Source organism: Xenia sp. Carnegie-2017, unplaced genomic scaffold (assembly GCF_021976095.1).
Source record: "Xenia sp. Carnegie-2017 unplaced genomic scaffold, XeniaSp_v1 HiC_scaffold_22, whole genome shotgun sequence".
NCBI classification, from domain to species: domain Eukaryota; kingdom Metazoa; phylum Cnidaria; class Anthozoa; order Malacalcyonacea; family Xeniidae; genus Xenia; species Xenia sp. Carnegie-2017.
In genome coordinates this window covers 3,535,260-3,559,820 of record NW_025813485.1, presented here as the reverse complement: position 1 = coordinate 3,559,820, position 24,561 = coordinate 3,535,260, and the positions used below count along the sequence as shown (strand labels likewise).

The 24,561-nt window shown below is 34.8% G+C and overlaps 5 protein-coding genes and 1 long non-coding RNA gene across 7 annotated transcripts in view; 4 read left to right on the top strand and 2 right to left on the bottom strand.

Moving 5' to 3' along the window:
* The window catches only part of LOC124446034, a 36,711-nt gene that overhangs the window by 101 nt on the left and 12,049 nt on the right, over positions 1-24,561 (top strand). Inside the window, exons 2-5 of one of the 2 annotated variants that reach the window (XM_046996827.1) lie at positions 7,281-8,352; positions 8,577-9,632; positions 9,969-10,226; positions 10,399-11,541. In XM_046996827.1, the coding sequence (XP_046852783.1) occupies positions 7,317-8,352; positions 8,577-9,632; positions 9,969-10,226; positions 10,399-11,507 (3,459 nt within the window). In that variant the 5' untranslated portion in view covers positions 7,281-7,316 and the 3' untranslated portion in view covers positions 11,508-11,541. Of the gene's footprint in view, positions 1-7,280; positions 8,353-8,576; positions 9,633-9,968; positions 10,227-10,398; positions 11,566-24,561 lie in introns of those variants that run through there. The other variant, XM_046996826.1, reaches the window with a different exon arrangement.
* Positions 115-931, bottom strand: LOC124446052. The gene is made up of 2 exons (XR_006948332.1): positions 825-931; positions 115-362 (listed from the first exon to the last, which is right to left on the bottom strand). It is a non-coding gene; the product is annotated as an uncharacterized LOC124446052 (long non-coding RNA).
* Positions 3,337-4,260, top strand: LOC124446996 (52 kDa repressor of the inhibitor of the protein kinase-like). The gene has a single exon (XM_046997893.1). The coding sequence runs from the start codon at positions 3,337-3,339 to the stop codon at positions 4,258-4,260; it is 924 nt and encodes a 307-aa protein (XP_046853849.1).
* LOC124446048 (N-alpha-acetyltransferase 10-like) lies at positions 14,043-14,794 on the bottom strand. The gene has a single exon (XM_046996843.1). It carries the CDS (start codon positions 14,709-14,711, stop codon positions 14,199-14,201), a length of 513 nt encoding a protein of 170 aa, XP_046852799.1. The 5' UTR covers positions 14,712-14,794; the 3' UTR covers positions 14,043-14,198.
* On the top strand, positions 15,751-21,373 carry LOC124446993 (structure-specific endonuclease subunit SLX4-like). Its single transcript, XM_046997891.1, has 12 exons — positions 15,751-15,984; positions 16,459-16,577; positions 16,654-16,755; positions 18,224-18,311; positions 18,447-18,659; positions 18,838-19,042; positions 19,119-19,315; positions 19,445-19,600; positions 19,674-19,849; positions 20,161-20,302; positions 20,543-20,752; positions 21,156-21,373. Exons 1-12 carry the CDS (start codon positions 15,751-15,753, stop codon positions 21,180-21,182), a joined length of 1,869 nt encoding a protein of 622 aa, XP_046853847.1. The 3' UTR covers positions 21,183-21,373.
* On the top strand, positions 21,311-24,005 carry LOC124446041. Its single transcript, XM_046996836.1, has 5 exons — positions 21,311-22,176; positions 22,508-22,601; positions 22,685-22,820; positions 23,153-23,222; positions 23,897-24,005. Exons 1-5 carry the CDS (start codon positions 21,373-21,375, stop codon positions 23,906-23,908), a joined length of 1,116 nt encoding a protein of 371 aa, XP_046852792.1. The 5' UTR covers positions 21,311-21,372; the 3' UTR covers positions 23,909-24,005.

The following is a 24,561-nucleotide window of genomic DNA, read 5'->3' as shown; positions in this document are numbered from 1 at the left end:
GTGCATTTTGTAATACCTTAACGTAAATGAGTTCATTATTTCATATTTATTTCGAGCATGTTGAATTACTGGAAATACTTTAGTCAACTGTATATTATAAACCCTAACAACATCTTTTCCAAATTCTTAGTCGTTTACTCATTTTGCTTTTTGTACGGAAAAATATTGTCGAGGCTTAGAGAGTTTCGGTAAAACTATACCGATTGTAATGTTTACGAATAAGATTCCAATTGACGTGTATTACGAAGATACGAACAACGGCATCAGAACAGCAATATTTGAGAAGAAGCGTAGTCAGCCGTTCTCTTTAATGAACAGAATTTATATTAATGTTGATCAACGACCATACGACCGATATTGATCTATATTTAAAAATAAAATAAAGGGTGAGTGTTTGAGATAGATTGGTAGAACAAGTAAGATTCGCTTTCCAGCAGAACAACAGCGTTGCCATATATGGTTCTCTGAACACAGTATTCTACCAGTGAAATTTTTTAATCATTAACCAAAAGTAAAACGCTTGCATTCCAAATCGCTGGGTATTCTGTTGGCAAACTCGTAGATTCTAAATATTTTATATGGTTCTTGTGACCCTTCACACGATCGCAATGTAGTAAGAGCAAAACGAAAGGAGAATATAATTGCTGATGAAATTGAAAATATCAGATGATAAAGTCCCAGCGTTCGAACTTATGTGTTAAGTTAAGGTTGGCCTCATATGTTAGAGAGGGACAACGTTGGTGTAAATTTCTTAAAAAACGACGATGAGCTGAAACTATTTTACTTGAATAAATCATGAATAGAAATATAAACAAAGAACTAACTTGCAGCTAAATCGAGAGATCGGAGCACAGAAGCCATATTGAAATTTGTCACGTGAAACGTGAACTGAAAGATAAATATTAAATGTCACCATCGTTACGCGCGCGAATTGTTTTGTCGTCTGGCCGCGAAATACGATTTTACCCACTTTAACTTTTTTGTAAAAAAACATCATCGTATGCGCATCAGAGGCGGATTTAAACTTAGTCAACTAAGTCGGGCGACTAACGTATTAACGTGTCACTTTCAAAAAATTCCGTGGCTATTCCTTAAATTATAACACTTGAGTGCTTTAAAATTTCTAGTCTGAAGATCTGAAGATTTCTAGTCTAAAGATCTGTTTTATTAGATCTGAACCATGTGGAAATTGTCTATACAGCTCTGCTTCTCTGGCCTTGGTTGGAAGCAATGCTCTCATTCACACTTTGAGAGCTATGGTATCTATAGAGCTTTTTATATATGCAAATTATTATTGTTATCATCCAATATTCACTTCCACCTTAGAGAAGCATGGTGACAAGGTCTCTGTTAGTGCAAAAAATGTTTTGGCTATGTCCTGTTGTTTTGAAAGTGTGGATTCACGTTTATCAGGGCTTGATCTTGTTAAAATGGAAGCTCTTTGCAACTGTAGAGATAAAATTTGGGGTAGTTTTTTGTGTATACTTGCTCTCTCCTCAGTTACTAATAGAATCATTTCTTTGATGCATCCTGATTGTGGAGAAGTTTCTTTTAAGTTGTTATTCAACCAAATTATTTCACCTTGTCTTCCTTTACCAACACCACCTACTCAATATAACTATTTATACCTCTTGTTTTGTTCTACAACTGTATTGACTTCTAGTAAAGTCTTTAAGCCAAATCACTTTGCACCTCTTATTTTCAAACCTATCAGTAAAACTAAAAGAAAGGCTTCTGCTTTGTTAGAAAAAGCTAACAAGAAAATTCCTCATGTTCAGGCAAAGTTGAAAGGAGAGTCTTCTACTGTTAACATTTCTAATTTTTTTCAACCAGTTTCAACCCCAGCAAGTAATAAGGCTAAACAATTTATTTTGCCCAAATTATTTAGTACTACACAAACACAATCAACACAAAAGGTGCCTGCCATCACTAGTCTTGGTTTAATACATAACCCAAAACAAGAACTTTTGCAATCATTTTCATTAGATTTTCACAGCAATATCCAAATGATGTGAGATATTTTAGAGAAAAAGCTAGAAATATGAATGATTCTCAAAAGCTCCAGCTCATTCACAATGTTTTAAACCGAATAGATCCTACCCATTTCCTAAATCAGCTGATGGTCGATCTTTTCTTTATTCGTGGCTGGAAGATTATTCTTGGTTGTGTTACTCCCTTCTTTGGATGGTGCTTTTGTCTGCCTTGTGTTTTGTTTAGTGATCAGTTTCGAATAAAAATACAAAAATTAAAAACTTTTAGTGAACCAATGACATATTGGCCTGATGCTAAAGCTTGCTTCAAACGCCATATTGGTTTGAGTTCTAAGGCTCTCACCAGAGCAGGTTTGCATGAAAGCACACGTAATAAATATTTGTCATTAGTTGGTCAGGCATCAGGAGAAGGACTGCAGATTGAGGTGTTGATTGATGAGCACAAACAGCAAGTCATCAGGCAAAATAGGGAAAAACTTGTATCAATAATTGATACTATTAAACTTTGTGGTAGACTTGGGTTAGCATTAAGAGGGCACCGTGATGATTCTTCATATCATCCGGAGGTTGGTTCTTACTCAAAAGGTGGTGTTGGTAACTATGTTGAATTGTTAAATTTTCGTGTTCGGGCTGGTGACACAGTTTTAGCTGATCATTTGAAAATTGTCCAAAGAATGCTTCTTATATTTCAAAGACTACTCAAAATGATCTAATTGCTGCTTGTGGACAGGTTATCACTGAAAAAATATCTAGTGAAATAAAAATAAATAAATTTTTTAGTATAATTGCTGATGAAGCAGCAGATTCTGCAAACAAAGAGCAGCTTTCTCTTGTGATTCGTTTTGTAGATAGCAATAGGAATGTTAGAGAAGATTTTGTGAGGTTTTTGCACTGCAAATGGGGTTTATCAGGGGAAAGTCTTGAGAAATTAATTCACAGTGCATTATCAGAACTAAAATTAAGCATTGAGGATTGCAGAGGTCAGGGATATGATGGAGCTGGGGCTGTTGCAGGGCATATCAATGGTCTTTCTGCACGCATTCTTCGTTTGAATTCTAAAGCAATCTACACCCACTGTTACAGCCATAGGTTAAATCTTGCAATATGTAATTCATGTTCTGTCCCCTTTGTCAGAAATGTTTTTAGTCAAATTAAAGAACTTTCTTACTTTTTCAATCTCTCTGATGGATGGCAAATGTTACTTTCAAAAGCAGTTGAAGACTATTGCCCACATTCAGGTTAATCAAAGTTAAAGGATGTTTGTCGAACTCGATGGATTGAGCGAATAGATGGTCTAGATATATTTCAAGAATTATTCCTTCCAATTTTTCATACTTTAACTGAAATGAGCCATAATGCTGGTCATGTGTGTAATCCAGAAACATCTTCTAAAGCTTCTTCTTTCCTAGCATTGATTTCCACCTTCAGATTTATTGTTAGCCTTGTCATTAGTAGAAATATTTTAGATTTAACACTTCCTGTTACTCAGTTATTACAAGCTAAAACCTGTGATGTTATGGATGGAATGCATTTAATTGAGTCATTAAAAAACTTGGGAATTTTATTGAGGAATGATGTTGATTTATATCATGGTAAATGGTATAGTGAAGCAGTTTCTTTAGCTAAAAACGTAGATGTCGATGAAAAATGCCCAGAACAGCTGGCAGACAAGTTCACAATGAGAATCACCCATCTTCTAGCGCTTCAGATTATTACAAAAGGCTCTCACTATTCCTTTCTAGACCACTTAAACTCTGATCTTCAGGCAAGATTTGATTTTAGTCAAATCAACGTTTATAACGGCTTTAGCGTTGTTCCATCAAAAATGATTTCGCTAATTAACAGTCTTCCACCAAACAAAAAGAATTGGAAAGAGAATTTTCGTTTGTTTTCAGATTTTTACAAAGATGATCTTCCTACTCCCTTAGGATTAGATGCTGAATTGGAATTATGGGAAAAGTTTTGGATAACATATGAGGGATCATTACCGGACAGTGCAGCTTCCACACTTAAAGCTTTAGGGTTTGAAGGTTTTGAGAATATTAAGGCATGTCTATGGTTACTAGCCACTCTTCCAGTTACTTCTTGTGAGTGCGAACGCTCTATTTCAGCACTTCGCATGGTTAAAACTTACAACAGAAGTACGATGGTTGAAGAACGCTTAAATGGACTTGCACTAATGCGAATACATCAGGAAATAGAGCCTACTGTTGATGAGGTGATCAATAAATTTGCGTATGGAAACCGGCGATTAGAACTGAAATTGTAAAAATTTGACTCTTTAGGCTTGGTCATTATAGTTTTGACGAGAAGGAAAGAAAGAGCTTCTAATTTTTTGTATAGTCATGATATCTCATAAATCTTAGTGACAAACGTGTCACTTAGCCTTAATTTTGTATATTAAATAATTTCACTATGGGTAATCCTCTGAGCCTGCGTGAAACCATTTTGAAATTATTTGTATGATGTGTTGCATCATTTTAATATGTCTATTCAAGTTTGAATTAGGAATATTGGATGTAGTATTTCATCTCTTTCTCGTAGCACTTTTTAAAAGAACATTGAAAACGTCAATTTATGTGTGTCATACACAGCACAATTGCTTTTGTATCTCTGTGAAAATGGTACAAATATACAACATCTTCTGTCACTAGACTTTTAAAATGACCACCACTAAGGTTGTCGAAACGTCAGTCAACATCAACACCAACAGTCCTTCTAAGGACTATACTAACCACCCGGGCGATCTACATCTTAAAATATATATGATGCGCGTTTTGATGAAGTTACCTAACATACAAGAAATATTCACCTTTTGTAAGGTCTTAATTAATGCATATGCGTTTTGATCTGGGAATAACAACAACTTTGTCTAATTGTGATACTTGTGAAGGAACAATTGACCTTATGAAAGACCAAATATTTAACTTCATCATTAACAGGGTTACTGACATTTGGAGTCATGCTCTCAAAGGAATTAATAAGTTAACTGTGTCACCAGTCAATAGCATATCTTTTCCTAAACAATACCTTTTTATAAAAGAAATCAGTTTGAGCTTGGAGTATCGTCAAAATTTATGGAAATTGAATGTTTAGGTCAGCGTTTCGACGTTTTCTTTAGCGGTGGTTTGTGTTATTTTTCTGTTTAGCTCGGCAAAATAACCATTAGATTCAGATTATGTGTGTGCATATTCTTGGGGCGAGGTTAAAGGATTAGAATGACAGGGATGATGTAGAAAACTGAGCAATTTTAAATCTTTGAAATGTCCCACGTTGTCGCTTTTTCTAATCAAACTCCTGTTGCTTTGTTGCAAAGGTGTGAAAGGCGAGTATCTGGCGCCTTAAAACCAGACTGCTCTCTTTTTGTTTAAGGCTTCTCATTACGTTGAGGCTGTCCATGTCGGAATTGCATTTTCACGTGGTGAGGGTGCCATTTCCTAGGCATGCTGATGAGCTCTGATATAGGGTGAAACAGTCCTTATAATTCATCATATTAACAATGTTGCGTTAGAATTTTTAGCTAATGCGACCACGCCCATTTATTAAAATTTTGTTCGACCACGCCCTTCCGACTAAGGAATTAAAAATCCTGGATCCGCCCCTGCGCATTGTCAACTTTCTTGTTCTCCTTCCATTGTATTGCTCTATAATAAAGCTAAATATCTTAACGTTTTAAGTTCTTTATTATTCGTGAAAAGCGGTATGTGGAATGACAATTGAAAATTGTAATTCCAATGCCTGATCATTTTCTAAGCTTTTTAATGCATAAAATATTGTCAACTAGAGGTGATAATATTACAATAGTGTCAAGATAAACGATGAGGACGATGAATGGTTTTGCCAGTACTGTGAAAACTTAAATAATGATAACGACGAAGTATAAGGGCCAGGGCAAATATAAAATAAATAAATTCTTTCCACTTTGTTGTGTTCATGCATTTGTATTTGAGACAGTGCATGGGATGAAGTGTTAATAAATTTAAATACTTACACGGACACTTACCAGACAAAATACGAATAAACGACATCGTTTGGTTTTGGAAAAGAAAATATATTTAGGCAAGTGTTTTGCCGTGTTTTACAAATAATGACGTAATATACTGAACCCACGCATCAAATTTCAATATGGCGTCTGTGCTCCGATCTCTCGATTTAGCTGCAAGTCTCCGATCTCTCGATTTAGCTGCAAGTAAAGAACTAAGAAGACGCCATATTAAAATGTAGCTATAAAGTTTTGTCCCGGATGAAACCTTCTGGATGATCTATAGGAGTACAGTTTGACTTCCCATTTCCCAACGAGAAAGTTGTAAATTGTTGAATATTTCGGTACGAATTTATGCGGATAAATGAAATTTGAAGAGTTGTGTGTGCTGATTTTTTCAACATTTTAACATAGGAAAGATGTTTAAAATAATAGCTATAGGGTGAAAAAAAACTGTGAAAGATTTGCCCAGGTCTCCAATTATGTAGAAAATGACCTGAACAATCTATACTGATGTACACACAGTATTTTTTGGAACCAACACCAAAGTTGCTTAGAAAATGATTTTTGTTGACCTCCTCACCTTCAAGCACTTATTCAAAATCAATTTAAAACACCAAAGAACATGAAGATACATCAATTTAAAACACCAAAGAACATGAAGATACATCAATTAAAAAGTCGAAATTCAGTTGTTTCCGATTTCACAAACTTGAGGTTTATACTCCTAGTTTATCTTTATGCCTTTACTAAAATAACATCGATGATCAACGATTTGGCGACAATAAAAATTCACTGAAGACGATTACAACTGTGTTAGCTAAAATTAAAATATGTTTTTAAAAAATTTGGAATGTCTAATGTTAGGTGGTTCTCCCTTAGATGACTTCTATATGAAAAACAAACTGCGCCTAAATATGAAAGTTATGACCCATAATCACATTGTAATTTCTCTCAATAGTCACAGATTGCAAAAAATCAAAAACTCATGATAGAACTTATTATGAATAAGACTCCTTTGTTTGAAAAGAACATCACACAATCGAATTTGCTGTGCGAAACAAAATCCTGTCGAACGCCATGTTTATTTTGAATTTAGCAATCCAATATGCACCCTAGATCACTGATTTCGCTTTTCGTTGTTGTTTTTGAATGATAAAGGTTGGTTATATATTTACGACAAAGAAAAAGAGAACAGGCTCTAGCTTATGCTAAAATATTAAGCTAAATGCTATGCTATGCAATTAATGATTGATGATTACCTGAAATTGAAAGTATATGTTTTCTTTAATGCTCGTTCAATGTAGATCTTTTCACGGGATAAATTTGGTTTGGATGAAGGTATGGGTAGTGTCAACTCTTCCCAGTTAAAGCCGATACCATCGTCTGCTGATGAATTCAAAGCAGAATATGACACTTTTAAGAAGTTTGATGAAAATTCAGATACAACTCCCAGGGCATTACTTTCGCATTTCATGTTGTCAAGTGTGAAAATTCAACGCCATCCAGAATTTGCCATGATTTTGCTTATTGGAAGTTGTGGATGTGGTAAATCATCAACAATGGATCATTTACTGAATATCGAAGATCCTGTTGCAAAAATAAGTAATGAAGGATCAGCCAATAGAAAAACATCTGAATACATTCTTACTTTTGATGAACCGAGTTATGAAGTTTGTGATTTAGTTATGAGTGTTATTGATACCCCTGGCTTCAATGATATCCATGGCGTTAAACAAGATGCATGTAATTTTGTATCTATTCAACAATATTTTAGAACGCATCCGAAGTTTCCTGCGGAAACAAAGATTTATCCAAATCTTGTGTTCTTTGTTGCAAAAGCTGATGACACGAGAATGAAGGGAACTAATTCCCAAATTTCGAAATGTTTGAGAGGCATAAAGTTGTTGGATGTCGTTGACATCAGTCATCCAAATCTCGTTGTGATCTTAACATTTGTTTGTTCTGTTGGCTTCAAGAATCCAGAAAAATGGCAAGTAAAGATGCAGGAAAAGAAAAATCTTGTGTCCGACTTGGTTTTTGAAATTTTAGGAGTCAGGACGTCTGTTGTATTGATAGAAAACGATCCCTTAGAAGAATACGAACTTGAAAAGGATGGAGATTTCACGATTCTTCCCAACGGTGAACGACAGCCTCTGAACTTATACAATGCCTGCCTAAGCCTACTGGACAAAAGCAGAGATGGAAAGGAAAAAAGAGATAAATTTGGGCATATGGTGTTGAATGCAGCGTTTAAACAAAAGAAAAAAGAGCGGCCGACAAATGGTTATGAAGTTAAAGCCAAAGATTCAAAGAAAGAGCCATTATCACAAGAGGAGTTGGAGTTTGCCAATGAATTAATTGAAGCTCCTGGTAGAGGTATGCTCGTTAAATATAGTTTTCTTACAAAAATTTTGAAGCGAGAGTTTTCTTCTGAGAATCGTGTAAGCTGGAAACTTAAAAAAAATCATTTGTAAATTAGTTTAATGTTGTAAATCTCACTTGAGTAAATCCAATAATAGTTGTTAATGATATACACCTTATCAGAATTACAACACCTTTGCTTGGATAGAACCTACACAATCTAACTGGAATGTTTTTAGATTTTGATAAAGAAATGAGCTGTGTAGCTACTTCCCAGTTAAAGCCCATGCCATCATCTAATGATGAATTTATAGCAGAATATGAAACGATTAAGAAGCTTGATGAAAACTCAGAACCAACTCCCAGAGCATCACTATATAGTTTCATTTTGTCAAGTTCCGCAATCCAACGCCATTCAGAATTTGCCATGATTTTGCTTGTTGGAACTAGTGGATGTGGTAAATCATCAACAATAAATCATTTACTTGATATCGGAGATGGAACTCCTGTTGCAAAGACAAGTAATGTAGAATCAACCACAAGAAAAACATCTGAGTATACTCTTACTTTCGACGAACCGAATTATGAAGTTTGTGATTTAGTTATGAGTGTTATTGATACCCCTGGCTTCAATGATAGCGATGGCGTTGACCAAGATGCATGTAATTTTGTATCTATTCAACAATATTTTAGAACGCATCCGAAGTTTCCAGCGGAAACAAAGATTTATCCAAATCTTGTGTTCTTTGTTGCAAAAGCTGATGACACGAGAATGAAGGGAACTAATTCCCAAATTTTGAAATCTTTGAGAGGCATAAAGTTGTTGGATGTCGTTGACGTCAGTCATCCAAATCTCGTTGTGATCTTAACATTTGTTTGTTCTGTTGGCTTCAAGAATCCAGAAAAATGGCAAGTAAGGATGCAGGAAAAGAAAAATCTTGTGTCCGACTTGGTTTTTCAAATTCTAGGAATCAGGGCGCCTGTTGTACTGGTAGAAAATGATCCCTTAGAAGACTTCGAACTTGAAAAGGATGGAGATTTCACAATTCTTCCCAACGGTGAACGACAGCCTCTAAACTTATACAATGCTTGCCTAAGCCTACTAGAAAAAAGCAGAGATGGAAAGGAAAAAAGAGATAAATTTGGGCATATGGTATTGAATGCTGCATTCAAACAAAAGAAAAAGGATCGACCGACAAATGGTTATGAAGTTAGAGCCAAAGATTCAAACAAGGAGCCATTATCACAAGAGGAGTTGGAGTTAACCAATGCTTTTATTCAAGCTTCCAGAGGAGGTAGGCTTCCCAAATATTTTTTTTGAAACTATGCACTTTAATGGATTATTAACACAACAAAAGGTATGCTTATTTTAAAAAGTTTTCATGAAGTAAGAAAAGCACTTCTTAGCGTAGAAAATAATTTTTTCTCGTCGATAAATACAATTGAATAAAAACAATTTTTGCTCATTTGAAAATTTATTCAGCATTTTTGCTGTTTATTTCATAGTATGATTAGCCTTTTGAGTAACGTATGAGCACTGATACAAGCATCATAAATATGAATAGTGCTGCAAAGAGTTATCTTAGAAATTCAGAGTTAAAAAAGTGATTATCATCAATCTCTCTTCTAAGGTGATACCAACCCACTTGTCATACATGCTATGGATTATCTTACCGAGAATGACATTCAGGAAGAATCTGTGAAAAAAGAAATTTTAGAACTTGTGGAAACTATGAATTCGATGGGATTATCGAATAAGTCAAATTTGAAGCATACAACCATCAGTGAAATCAACTATCATCACACAGATAGTATTACTGAACATGGCCTTCAAATGTTGGAAAAGAAATTTCGTATGAAATGTGCTGATATTACTTCGTTTCATGCAGGTATTCTTTATTCTCAAATTGTTATATCGCAAACAATGATTAAAGTCAATGAAAGACAACTATAGTTTATAGCTTATAAAATTTTATAGTTCATTAGGTTTTTACTTCATCCATAGTCGTGAATGTTGAACTAAAGTATGTTCTAAAATTCATGTTTTTCGGCATAATATAGCTGAATTCATTGGTCAAGGATACAATGTTGTCATCAACAAGTCCGTTCCAGCTCAGGTTTTGAAATTTTCAGTGGTTGACAATAAACAATTTGGCTTTAAAATTCCTGAATGTGCACAAATAATGAAGTTAAATGAAACTCGAACCACCCAAATACATACACAATCGCATGAAAGCTATATTCGATCGCGCCTTCTAAACTTTGGCTTGAATGTTAACATAGCACCTGCAATATTGAAGATTGCCCCAAAGTTTGATATGACTTACAGCGAGAAGCGTCAAAAAAGTGACTCGGGATCTTCAACTACTAAAAAGGAATTGACAGAAGTGAGAATAGCAAAGATAAATGTTGGTGAATTTAAATCGAAGAAAATTGCTTTTACTGACGCGTTTCTATCTGTTGTAAGCGAATTGCCAAAAGGAAATATGGAGGAAAAGAAAGCGAAGCAAAAGTTTACAGATTTTTTCAATAGATTTGGTCAGTTTGTCGTCACTTCTGCTTATGTTGGAGGAGCAGTTGAAGTTGAAACTTGTGATGATAACATGAAAATTTCAAACAAAGATGAAGATTGTGCTGACGGAGGAATTGATTCATCTCTCCCTGGGGCGTTGAGATTTTCAGGAAAACATGAATTGTCAGTAAACAAAGAAAGCAATCAAGTTTCAAGCATTTCAACAACTCAATGGAAAGGTGGACGTTCTGACTTGCATGACGAAGGTACGTTGCACTCAAATGAAAAATTCTTGGAATGGAAGACATCTATTGCTAACGATCCAGTATTTTTAACAAATGAATTGACAATGGAGCCGATTTCTACTTTTGTTGGCATGATAGACGTGGAAAAGGGAAATCTTTGCTACCAAGCATTGCAAAAACTTTTCCAAAATAAACACCTAAATCTTCACAATGACAATGTAACGCAAACAAAAAGCTTGGCGAAAGGAAGCAAAAACTCCAACACAAGAGTTGGTTCTACTAAAGATCCTGATACTAGTGATTGGTCAAAAATGTTTGGTGGCCACGCAAAGAAGACTGGAGCAGGTGTGCTGACTGTTATTGGTTTTGTTGTTGGTGCTGTTTGTATTGCAATATTTTTTGGACGACGATAAGATTGATGTTGTTAGATTGATGATAAAAGTTAACATTAAATGCAAAAATGTATGTAAACAGCATTATACTTGTTGAAAAATTTGAAAAGCGACTTAGTGCATAATTAAAGCATTAAGTTGAAGTTGAAGTCAAAAATTCAAGAAAAGAACGACTATCAGATGTGGGATCGAAATTTTCCAATGCTTTTAGAAAAGTTAAAAAAAAAGGTGAGCTTAAAGTATATTTACTAAATTTATTCCAGATAAAACTTTGCTATGTTTAAAAATAACAGTATGAGACACAATGATTTGTGATTGCAATTTTTAAGGAAATAGTTAAAAAATTCAAAATATAACTTAAAGACATTTTTTATTGAGGAATATTTTTGTTAATTGCCTACGGTTGCTTGAGCATGCTGAACTCCAAAATGTTATGTGGTACAACGAAGTACATTCTTGGAATTTATTGTGTTCAATTAAAAGCCGGAAAAATACAACGCTCTTCTTTAGCAGTTTTTCATTACATTTAAAGATATTGAAGCGAAAATGTATCAATCTCTTTATTGCTACTTTATTTATAATTTGTAAGTCTGTCATTTATATTCCCCACTTTGTAATCGTGGCCAGAGATTTGCCAGGCGGAAAGCGAATTTTCAATATGAACATAATAGCCCAACATAAGACTTTTGAAAAAGTCATCACAGTAATAAAATAAAGAAAGATTTATTAATAACGTTTCGTCTTTAACTTAAGACATCTTCAGATTATTTGAGATAAATTATATACATGAGGTTTTAAGTACAAGCATATATTACAGGGTGTTAAATTACATGTGAGGGGAGTAGGAAGTTTAGATGACGGAATTAGGTGAGAATGGCGATATATTAAAGAAGGTGAAGGGGGATTGAGTTGCCTTGGGTGTTAAGAGAGGGTTTAAGTTTGGATTTGACCCACATACCAGAATATCAGAACACTTGGGAATCTCTCCCTTAACAGGGAAACCTTACTTATGTTCACCACCATCTGCACTTCTTTCCCATATAAGAAACACATCTCACTCTGCCGATTTTAATGACTTCTCAATTCTCTCTTCCTCCTCCGACAATTATGACCTTATGATTCATGAAAGCCTTCTTATATCTAAACTTAAACCCTCTCTTAACACCCAAGGCAACTCAATCCACCCTCACCTTCCTTAATATATCGCCATTCTCACTTAATTCCGTCATCTAAACTTCCTACTCCCCTCACATGTAATTTAACACCCCGTAATATATGCTTGTATTTAAAACCGCATGTATATAATTTATCTCAAATAATCTGAAGATGTCTTAAATTAAAGACGAAACGTTATTAATATATCTTTCTTTATTTTATTACTGTGATGGCTTTTTTAAAAGTCTTATTTTGGGCTATTATGTTCATATTGAAAATACACTTTGTAACATTGTATTCTATCATTCTGAAGATGTCGCGCGTTGCGACGAAACGTCAATAAAATACTTTCTTTAAATTTTTGCTTTGTTTGTCAAATAAATATCTATTCCTAGGTTTTACCAACTTACTTGCCATGCGTGCAATGGATTTTTTTACCGAAAATGACATCCAGGTAGAATCTGTGAAAAAAGAAATTTTAGAACTTGTGGAAACTATGAATTCAATGGGATTATCAAATAAATCAAAATTGAAGCGTACAACAATTAGTGAAATCCTCTATCATCACATAGAAAGTATTACTGAAAATGTCCTTCAAATATTGGAAGAAAAATTTGGAATAAAATGTACGGACGCTACATCGTTTGACCGAGATATTTATAAAATACTTTATAAATACTTTATATAAAACTATAATTGATTTTTATGATTCCAAGGAGGAAAACTTGAAGTAAAATTTTACTTTCAAAGATGTGTAAACTTTCAAACGCCAAATTGCACATTTTTAAATAAAGTTCGTTTGCGTAAATTGTTTTTCAATAGCCTCCTTTAATCTTGGTTATTTCAATAACTAAATCAGAGTAAATCTACCTATCTACCAAATTTGTATAAGTTTATATTATTTTAGTTTATGTCCTGGTGATCAACATTAACAAGAATTAAACATTGACTGAGTCATTTTGAACATGTTTGTAAATGTAGATCGTCCAGAGTCAAATGACTCTGAAGATGACTACCGCTAAGGTTGTCGAAACGTTAGTCAACAACAACAAAAACAGTCCTTCTCAGGACTATACCAACCTGGACGATCAACATTTACAAACATGTAAATGTCTTTAAGTTATATTTTGAATTCTTTAACTATTTCTTTAAAAATTGCAATCACAAATCATTGTATCCCATACTGTTATTTTTAAACATAGCAAAGTTTTATCTGGAATAAATTTAGTAACTATACTTTAAGCTCATCTTTTTTTTCAACTTTTCTAAAAGCATTGGCAAATTTTGATTCCACATCTTGCCCGAGTGAGCAAACCAGGTCAGTGGTGTAACAAAGATTTTCTGTCAGGGGGGGCATTCAAAGGGGAAATCATAAGGCTCAAGATTAATTTACAAACATTGTACACGCAACCTTAATAGAAAGATGTTTGCTCATAGACTATTTTATATCATTTACAAGCATGTTTGTCATATTTTCATTTAGGTGGTTTCTTGTTCTTTCAAATGCAAAGCGTTGCGGTTAAAAAGACATTTAATATACATTGAACCTAAAAAAAGTCAAGCATCCAGAACTTTGACAGCTTCCAGGGATTTTGCAATTTCAGTGGTAACATCACTTAAGTCTTTCCTCATAGCATAAGCATCTTCACCATCAGCATAATATTTTGGCTCAACATCATAAATAGTAAACTTTAAAGTATTCGTATACAGATGTAAAGCTGCTCTATTACTTTTCCTTACATGAAGTGATACATATTTGGCATTAAAACATTCCACCATAGCTCTGGATGCTTGCTCCATAAGTTTTCTCGCTAAGCCAAGTCTTCGATGTGAACGTTTCACAGCAAGAGAGGTGATGTGACCGTGAGCTGCTTCATCAGACTCTTCCTCCATTTTTGCTAGTACATAACCAACTATTTTCCCTTTCTCGTCTTCAGCAACATAAGAAAGCTGAGGCCATGACAATCCATGATAGAAATAATACTTCATTTGGTAATTCTCAGGCAGACACAATAAATTACAGTGCTGCATATTCATCAAATCTTCGGGAGTAGCACAACGTATATTCATTTTAGGCAATCAAAACAAAAAATTCAACTATTTGGCCTTTCAATGCCAAGTAATGAATGGGTTGTTGAAAACTTGAAATAAGCAAAAATTTATCCCTTTATAGTCCCCGAGTGTGAAAGCGTTTCGACCAATTCAACTAACATTTCACGATGCGTTGTCCTAATTGGTTAATTTTTTAACTTAAGAGCCAATAGTACCCCGACTTTTGGTGTTTAACAAGTCGAACTATATTTCAATGAAAGTTGCAGGAGGGAAAATCATCAAACAAGATGGCGCCAAAGAACGTGGTAACTCCAACTGTATTTATAGGTGTTTTTATTACGTTAGCCATCCTGTTTCGCAGTCGTAAGAGCTTTTTGTTAAACTCGATAAACAAAAATGAAAATTCTAGTCCAAGTGATCCATTAAAGCGGAGGAAATCCAAAAACTGCTCAAAGAAGAAATAGAAGCACTACAGAAGAAGACAAACCGAAGAAAAGTAAGGGAAACTTTTAATTACTTGTTCATTTTTGAATAAATCTATCCGTTCTCTAAATCAGTATTTGCGCATGTAGCAATATCTAGTATACATATTAATTCCATTCACATAAAGCAACACATTGATATGAAAAGACCATGGTATTTACCTCAGAATACTAACATTAGTAACATACTAACATACAAATACAGAAAGGTGAGAAAGTTATCTTTAGTGGACCAGTGATTTTGGGCTATATGCTGTATGCCATTAATTTTCAATTTTGCCACTGCAATATTCCTTGGGCTGAGTGGCAAATGAATGGCATACAGCACCAGTTGCAAAACTCTCAGAAGTTTTTGAATAACCAGGGGTTCGTTCAGTTGCCTCAGACCAACTGACCAAGCCAGTTTATCATTTCCACAATGAAACAGAACTGTTGTGATAAATATCAATTTGCACCATTTGCAGCTTGTTGTTTCATTTAGATTAAATGTCGAAAAAAATATAATGTGTTAATGAAAACCATTAACTTCCTTCATCATCATAGTTGAGCTAGTTAACAAGAGGAATGGATTAGAAATGAATGAAATGTTTTCTGATGATCATGAAAAGGAAAAAATAAAACCAGGCTACAAACCAACATTACAAATATCAGTTGCTATTAAAAAAGGCAAAGAAAATGGGATGGAATCAAGAACTGTTACACAGACTATTTTAGTGAAGGATTCTCATCCAGTTCAGTCTAGTTTCCAATTTAATGAAGAAGAAGGGATTTTTGACAAGAATTGTGATAAACATGTCAAATCTTGCCCAGTTTGTAAACATACTTTCATTGATATTGATCCTGATTTCAGTAACTGTGATCATAAACTGTGATGATTGCCTGGATAGTAAAAATGTTCAAGTAGCAAAAAAAGAATCCAATGAAGGCTTTCCTTGTCAAATTTGTGGAAAAGATCTTTCTAAATACAATACAGCACAACGTCAACAACATGTCAATAGATGCTGTGATTATTTGGATGAACAAAAACACAAAGATAAAGAAAACTTCATAAACATTACATGCTTTATATGTGGGAAAAAATTCAAAACAACGAAGGTAGATTATTCACCGACTTAGAAAAGTTAATGAAGCATTGAAGCTTGACATTAATTACTTGTTTGCCATTTTAGAGTTTGATTTTTCATATGTTTCCCTTCTAGACCCTGCAAACTCACATGAAAAAGTGTGCAAAAGAGAACAATATTTCTACTAATGAACTTGTTAAATTAAATCGCATTCATTAGCCACTAGAACATTCAAGCAAGGATAAAACTAAAACTGTTTCTGACCACAGTACTTTAAAAGGATCGCTTGGTGTAACAAAAAACTGCGGCAAAAGGAAAAGAAAAAATAAATTTGACGAGTATGTTGAATATTTTATATCGACGTGTAATTCGGCCTTCATTTTTAGAATTAATTTTTTAAAATTTACATTTAAGAAATGTTGATGATATTGAACTTACTACGACCTCAAATCTTACGGACGAAAAAAAGAAGAAAACGTTAGGTCGAAAAAAAAGATTAAAAAACAACGACGTTGTGTAAGTTATGTCCATTTATCACGTATTTATTTTGAGGTAAAAGTTGGTGTTCATCAAGGTTCAGTCTTGTAGCCGTTATTGTTTGCTTGTGTGATGGATGTACTGACAGAGGAAGTGAGAAGAAAAGAAGGATGCTGGTGTTTGTTGTATGCAGATGACATTGTCTTGGTGGCGGAGTCGAAACAGAAAGTCATGGAATGGTACCGAGAATGGAAAACGGCAATAGAAGTCAAGGGACTGAAAGTGAATGAGGCAAAGACGAAGGGCATGAGATGCTCGAGGCAGGTGGAGGTGAAGGACAGTGATAAATGGCCATGTGGTGTGTGTGGGAAAAGAGTTGGAGTGAATTCGATAATGTGTGGGAAATGCAGTAAGTGGTTCATGGAAGATGTTCAGGTGTCCGTGGTGCATTGACAAGAGTAACTGATTTTGAGTGCGGGACGTGTCGAAGTGGTGGGCGAGTCGCGATTGAACGGTTTGAACTGGGTGACGTGAGTTTGGAAGGTGTATCGGAGTTTAAATATCTGGACGATGTGTTAAATGATGGTGGAGGTGCGAGCAAGCGGTGAGGAACAGAGTTCAAGCAGCGTGGTGGAGTTTTAGAGTTGTCAGGAATGTTGTGCGGAAAGTCGACTTCGTTGAAGCAGAAGGAGAATTGTACAAGGCATGTGTTAGAAGTGTTTTGGGATATGGAGCAGAGTGTTGGGCGCCGAAAGCAGAGGACCTGAGAAGATTGGCGTCGACGGAAAGGAGAATGCTTAGGATGATGTGTGGTGTAACGTTGATGGATAGGATTCGAAGTGAAGAGATTAGAGAAAGAGTTGGTGTTGAGTGTATCGAGAATTGGGTAAGGCGCCAGCGTTTGAGGTGGTTTGGGCATGTGGAAAGGAGGGAAGAAAGTGCTGAAATTCGTAGAACGTTGCATATGAATGTTGATGGAGTCCGCAAACGAGGTAGACCGAGAAAGAGATGGATGGATGCTGTGAACAGTGATATGAAGGCGATGGGTATAACGAGAGATATGGCGAGAGATAGAGACGTTTGGCGTAGAAAAGTTCTTGGACCGGTCAACCCCCCTGGCGGGGATTAATACTGGCCGTTATACAAATGTTATTTGTTTGTTTGTTTGTAATTCGGCCTTCATTTTTAGAATTAATTTTTTAAAATTTACCTTTAAGAAATGTTGATGATATTGAACTTACCACGACCTCAAATCTTACGGACGAAAAAAAGAAGAAAACGTTAGGTCGAAAAAAAAGATTAAAAAACAACGACGTTGTGTAAGTTATGTCCATTTATCACGTATTTATTTCCTCAAGAAAGTGCATTGATATGCTATAATATGTTCTTTTCTATTTTAAAAGCTTTTAACAATCAATAACAGACCTTTTATCATTTAGATAGCTACATTTTATGAAATAATCATATTTCAACATACACAGCACCTTTATAACAAAATCTATTGTAGTTCCCAGGTTCCAGCATTATTGTTGCGAGATAATGATGAAACGAAGAGAGTGGTGGCAGCAAGAGCTGCAGCAGTTCTTTGTAACTGGGTAAGCTCGAGGACACAGATAGTTGCTTGTGTATTTAATATACAGAATTTTGTTTTGATTCAGGAATTTGAAGGAAGAAAGATACCTTTGTAATTTGGTTTATTAAGACTTGATCATCGTTTTGCAATGTTTTAGGCTGATGAAGATGATGAAATACAATGCACGCCTGCTTTAGCTCCAAGCTCATTAGTTCAAAATTACTGTAAAGGATCGAACATCAACTCAGATGAAAGAGAAGAAGATTTCTCAAAAAATGCACAAGATTGTTCGGAATCAAATTCTCGTAACAATGATGAAAAATGCCAATGTCAGCTTGGTGAATCTGCTTATTCTCTCTCAAAAAATAAGGTATATTTAAGCTAAAGTACACTCTCACTTACATTGCACTCTGCTGTCTCTGAAATATTTTCCTTCCTTTTTTCATTTACATTTCTTTTAGGAAAGTGAACCCGAGTTTTCCTTACAATGCACATACTGTAACTGCATGTATTTTCAATATTTTTATTTTCATACTTATGTTTTTAAGGAATATTTTTCCGTTGATTCAAGAAGGCGTCTTTGGACACTCTCTTCAGTCCGCGCTAAAGAAATTCCAAGTGACGACTTTTATGTGCCAAATCTCCTGCCAAAATCTACACCAGTCAAGACAAAGAAACCTATGAAGCAAGATAATGGAAACAACAAACTTGTTGACGATATGAACAAGAATGAAAGCAGAGATGTTCATCTTGGTGAGAGATTTTCTTTCAGATATGATGTTCAATTTAACTAAGCCCGTGTTTATTGAGCCAAGTATTCGTTTGTTAGATTCTCCTTTAAAAATGTCAAGTCAAAGTGACAGTTTAACAGAATCTCAAGAAAACAATATAGAGATGTTGGTTGAACTGATTAATGATGATGATGGACAATTAACTGTTAATTATACGGAATCAAGTGATGATCTGGGTGAAACATGGCTTCCATCGAGTGGTTTTTGTGTTCGCAAAGATATTAACGATGTTGAGGTGTGAATAATATATTGATCTCAAACCTTAGTGGAAGGAGCCTTGTACCTCGTGAAATGTTTTAGTAATTGATAGTTTTTGATGGAGTGTTTATACTTTAACGCGCTAAAATGTTTAAATGACTTACAGGAGAAGGATAAAGAAGATGTCGATATTTTGATTAGCGAGTTGTCTTGTATGGTTGGGAATCCATTGCTCAGTGATGTTGAAATCATTGCGAAGAACAAAAACAAAATTTTGGCGCACAGTTTTATGTTGTGTGCAAGATGTAAAACATTGGCAAACGTAAGAATGCATTTTGACATTCACAAGAATTTATAAACAAAATCTATAAATACTTTTTTTCCCTTCTATCTAGTTTCTTCAGTCAAGCCAATCATATTGTAAAGATGAATCAGGTAATGGCTTAGTTCGTGTTGAACTACTGGATATCGATGTTCGTGCTGTTCGAGCTGTACTTACTTACATCTATACGGCTTGTTTTGTTCCTGTTCTCGACGAGACTTTAGCCGATGTGAAAGAACTTGTCCTCAGGTATATTCATTTGAAAAATCTATGTGCTAGTCTAATCCATAATACTATCCATTTGCTTTTCCTATGAAACCATGCATACCAAAAGCAAATGGATATTACATGTTCGGTGTGCATGTTAAATTTCGCCCTCTATCCCCGAGGAAAATTGATATGTAGATCTCCAAGAAATCTTTTCAAATTTGAAAGTATGTCGTTTAATGTTTTCATGTATGTTGGTGGGACGCGGCTACGACTTAGTTTATTTACCTTTTTACATTTTACTGCGATTGGATATATTATTGTGTTTAGTTGAAGTTTTTTATTCCATATAGATGGAATTTGAATATTAATCCTGAAAAATGGAAAGTAATAAAAGATGAATGTGAGAAAAACAGCGAAAAGGACGTAGATCAATGTAATGTTGGCTCTCTTGATGTCCTTTTGAAATCTTTATGGGAAGGTGAAGAAGACATGGTACGTATGTGTGTATTCGTACGACAACTTACGTAAAAAACGTTTGTTCTATGTAGAAGTTTTCTGTACTATATGATAAATGGTGAAAAATCATCCAAGTTAGTCTTTATGTTGAGGGGGTATGGGCAAAATTAACAAACAGTTATTTCAATACCTCAAAAGACGCCTCGTCCAATCCTCGAAAAATAATGGATGGATTGCAAACTAAACTTACGATTCATCAATGTTGTAAATTTTCAGAATGGCAATGAAGAAACGAATGATAAGAATGTTTTTGCTGAAAGTTTCTTGGATGAGGAACTTGCAGGAATGACGATAAAGATTTATTCTCAATGTTCTTTGGAACAGGTGGAATCTTGTGAAAAGAAAAACGACAAAAGTTCCCCTTTGAAAGAAAACTCTTTACATCAAAAGTCAGAGAAGAACGATAAGGCAATTTTTAGCACAAAGGTAAGTAGCATTGTTTGTTTGTATATGTGTTTTCTGTATACATTGCATAAAATGAATATACTCATGTTTGTTTAACAGACGAGCTCAAAGGAATCTCCACTTGTTGACAAAGAGAAAACGAGCAATATGTCGGAAGAATGTATTGTTGTAAACGAGGATGCCGTCAAAAACAGAACTGAAAATTTTAATGTTGTGGATAAAGGCTCTGTCTCTATTTCTAACCAATCACCTTCAACCTTTTTAGACATTAATGATGTGGAAGATGGCTCTGTCTCTATTTCTAGCCAATCACCTTCATCCTTTGTAGACATGATATCGTCTCCAGAGTTTTCACCTCTTCCAGAGAATATTAATGATTTTGAATTAGACGATGAGACTGACGTGTTAAACACTGCAATTTCAGCTCAAGATACTTCTGAAAGCGACATGAATGTTGTTGATGTTAAATTTACTACAGATATTGTAGATGATCTGGTTTCCAGTACACCCAAAAAAATGGAAACTGTTGTCGTACCTGCAGAAGACCAACAAATCGCGTCAACACCTGATGAGAAGGAAGATGACATTTACTTTCTCCGACGTGCAGTAAGAAATGTTCTCGCGTCACTGGCAGAAACAAAATGAAACAAAATGACAGTTTGTCGAATGTGTTCGATATTTCTTTGGATTCAGATGATATCCAGATGTCGGACATGAAAGACACTTTGAAAAATAAAAACATTTACGACGTGTCTGGTTTGTTCTCGAATTCAAGACCCACTTCACCCTCTTTATACAGCGAAAAGGACGAAGATATAATTGAAATAAATAATGTTGAAAGTAATTTTAACTCAGATAATGATAAATCAAAATCAGGTGCGTCATCCATCAACACAAAAAATGGAAAATCAAGTGCCGTGACTGACAATCGAGCCAAAGAGATTTCTTGTTGTCATGAACTAAGTTTATTGTCACACAATATGGCAGAAAGCCATAGCTACTTGAATGACTCGATGGGGGAATCCGCTGGAATAAGGGATTGTGTTGAGACAATAAATAATGATGATCAATCTATTGACTGCTATGATGATGGTGGATTTAATTGTGATTTAAATGAATTTGTTATGCATGAGACAAATACTTCTCCCAGAGAACAATGGAAAGACTTGAAAACATCTGCTCAAAGTAGTGATAATCTTGGAGCAATGTCGACTGACGAAGATGTAAACATTGACCATGGAGAGAAGACACCTCCTCAAAATAGATTTATTCTTGAAGCGGAGTCGACTGATAAAGAAGCCGTTTTAAAAGAAAGGAAAACATTGGGGGCTTCTAAAAATGATTTCTTTGTCAGACATTCGAGCAAAGTGACTGGAGAGGATAATTTACGTACACCATGCACGCCAATGCTTGATTATTCCAACATGGCAACACCTGATTTGAAGGTATTAAAGTTTCCTCTATTTCATAGAATTTAATTAAAAAAGTATTCGAACAATTAGAAAAGTTTGATGAGCATGGTCAGAGGTGAACAAAGGTACATCGTGTTGAATTGTTTGCATATGAAGGAGTTTCAGCTGAGTCCAAAAAATTTATTGAAGACGTAAACTTAGAAAATGTTTCTTATACCGTGAGTTGGACACTTACAAATTTCGTCTATTTTGTTTAACACTATTTGCGCTTATTCATCTGTGATTTTTTAATTCCTCGAGCGTGCAATTTTACAAATGCATGACTGCAATGTTTAAAGTATTTACCGTATGCATTGTTATTTAGGTTGAATTAAAGCAATATGGAGTCAGGCCGTTGGCAAAACGCAAAATGGTCGTAAAACTAAAAGAAATATATAATTACACGCATAAAGATAAAGGTGAGATATACACTTAAGCAAGAACGTTTCACATCGTGTTCAACATGGTTTTCTCAAATTAAAAACTTTAACTGTCTTTTTAGTTGCTGCTGAATCTGGGTGTTTAATTGACCGGGACAATACGCCTGTTAGTCCGGAGAAAGATGCCTTTGGAAGCTATGACAACCAAGGGGAAGTTGAAGCTTTTTCTCAGCCAGATAGCAACAATGCATCAGACAGGTATTTAATATAACGTAAAACGTGACGTATATGTTAATACGTTTATTGAATATTGGTGATCTTACATCAAGTTCAACTGCACATACCTTTCTATCCACTATAATTTTTATTATTCCTTCATGGTACACGTACTTGCTGCCATTTATAGCTTTGAAACGTTCAATTGAAAGGATAGATAAAATATTCTGGTTCTTTTCGCATGCAGTGTCTTTTATTTTGACACTGTGTGTTGTATATCCAAGAAACATTTTAGCATTTCGCTTTTGTAGTGCTCAGTAGAAACCGTTCACCTTATTTAACGTCACTTTTCTTTGACTTTTTTACTTCTTTAGCCTTAGCAATAGCGATAATGTTGTGTCAGAACAGGATGAAGATTCCGATGAATCGGGAAGACTGTCTCAGGTACATGAATTTGACTTAAACCATTTACAACGAACTTTATGGGAATTGGATAAGTTATAGTTTTAATGGTTAGCTTGATTGACTGGAACAGCGACTGTAGAGCGGTTAGTATCAGAAAGATACGTTCATGTCAAACTACGTATATTAATTTACTCTTGGTCGAGTGGCGCACATTTTCAATGTATTGGAAAGTTTCTGTATTTGAAAGAAACCTGAATGTTTTTCTTGCACACGCAACGTTCAGGTTTCAACACTCTGCCGTCTCTATAAGCCTTATTTAAATGCTATCATTTTAAAAACGTTAAAGTTGTGGAATCAATTATTTTTTTCAACATTAAATGAGACATAGAGACTGCGCGTGCGCAGATCATTACTAAGCTAGCTATTTACGTCAAAGTGGGTACTAGTAGATCCAAGTCATATGTTGTCACTGTGGACAGTTGGTCGAGTTGACTGCGCATGGCGAAAAAGCAAAATAGCCAATAAAAAACTCTAAACATTACAACGTGGAACAAAAAGAAAATTGCTTATATGTAAACCATGGACAACATGACAAAAACGGTTATTTCGACCTATAGCTTGTGTTGCCTTCACGATACATGTTCTGTTTGGTTCAAATTACGAGTAAAAAGTCAGTGTTTTTTTTTAACTTTACGCTATTCTTGGATTCCTAGTTGAAACTGTAATTCGCCCTGAGTGTTGCTGCTCAAACGAGATTGCAAACCGAACAAAAGTGCTCGAAATAAGCTGTTTTCGAGTGTTGTATGGAGTGCTGAGTAAAGCAAACATCTGGCAAAGTGTTTGCTGTTTAGTTATCGCACATTAGTATTTTCGTATTTTTAGTCATTTTAGTATTATCTCTCTATTTAATCGTATTTTTTATTCGTACTAGCTATGAATGTGATTCAAGCTTACGCTGTGTTCACTTTCTTTCAATAGCAATCCTCATCCAACATATCCAAATCATTGATGTCCATTTTTAAAAAGGACGACGTTTTGTATAAAAAAATTCTTATGTACTTGGTAAGTAAACTTTTAAAGTAAAAATGTGCTCAGTCTTCTGCTTCATGATTTTACTTCATTTATCGTGGTTCATTGGTATGATTTGTTAGTAATATAATGCACTCTTTCATGACAGCCAATTTCTGTGTGTGAAGTATTTGAAACCATCAAAAGAAATGGAATACAGTGTAATTTAGAGCAACTAAAGAATTATCTAGATGAACAGGTTCTTATATCAATTGTTACGTACACTCAATACATCACAAATTTTGTTTTGTTACTTGTAATTTTTGTGTTTACTCTTCCCATTAAATGCAATATTTGTATTCCTCCAATT

Bases quoted from the DNA above. Each gene is read 5' to 3' on its own strand.
- LOC124446996 (XM_046997893.1), top strand. From the start codon at position 3,337: ATGAGCCATAATGCTGGTCATGTGTGTAATCCAGAAACATCTTCTAAA.
- LOC124446048 (XM_046996843.1), bottom strand. From the start codon at position 14,711: ATGAATATACGTTGTGCTACTCCCGAAGATTTGATGAATATGCAGCAC.
- LOC124446993 (XM_046997891.1), top strand. From the start codon at position 15,751: ATGAATGAAATGTTTTCTGATGATCATGAAAAGGAAAAAATAAAACCA. The intron at 19,316-19,444 runs GTGTGAATAATA...AATGACTTACAG, and splicing joins AAGATATTAACGATGTTGAG to GAGAAGGATAAAGAAGATGT. The intron at 20,753-21,155 runs GTAAGTAGCATT...CTGCAATTTCAG, and splicing joins AGGCAATTTTTAGCACAAAG to CTCAAGATACTTCTGAAAGC.
- LOC124446041 (XM_046996836.1), top strand. From the start codon at position 21,373: ATGAAACAAAATGACAGTTTGTCGAATGTGTTCGATATTTCTTTGGAT. The intron at 22,177-22,507 runs GTATTAAAGTTT...ATTGTTATTTAG, and splicing joins TGGCAACACCTGATTTGAAG to GTTGAATTAAAGCAATATGG. The intron at 22,602-22,684 runs GTGAGATATACA...CTGTCTTTTTAG, and splicing joins TTACACGCATAAAGATAAAG to TTGCTGCTGAATCTGGGTGT.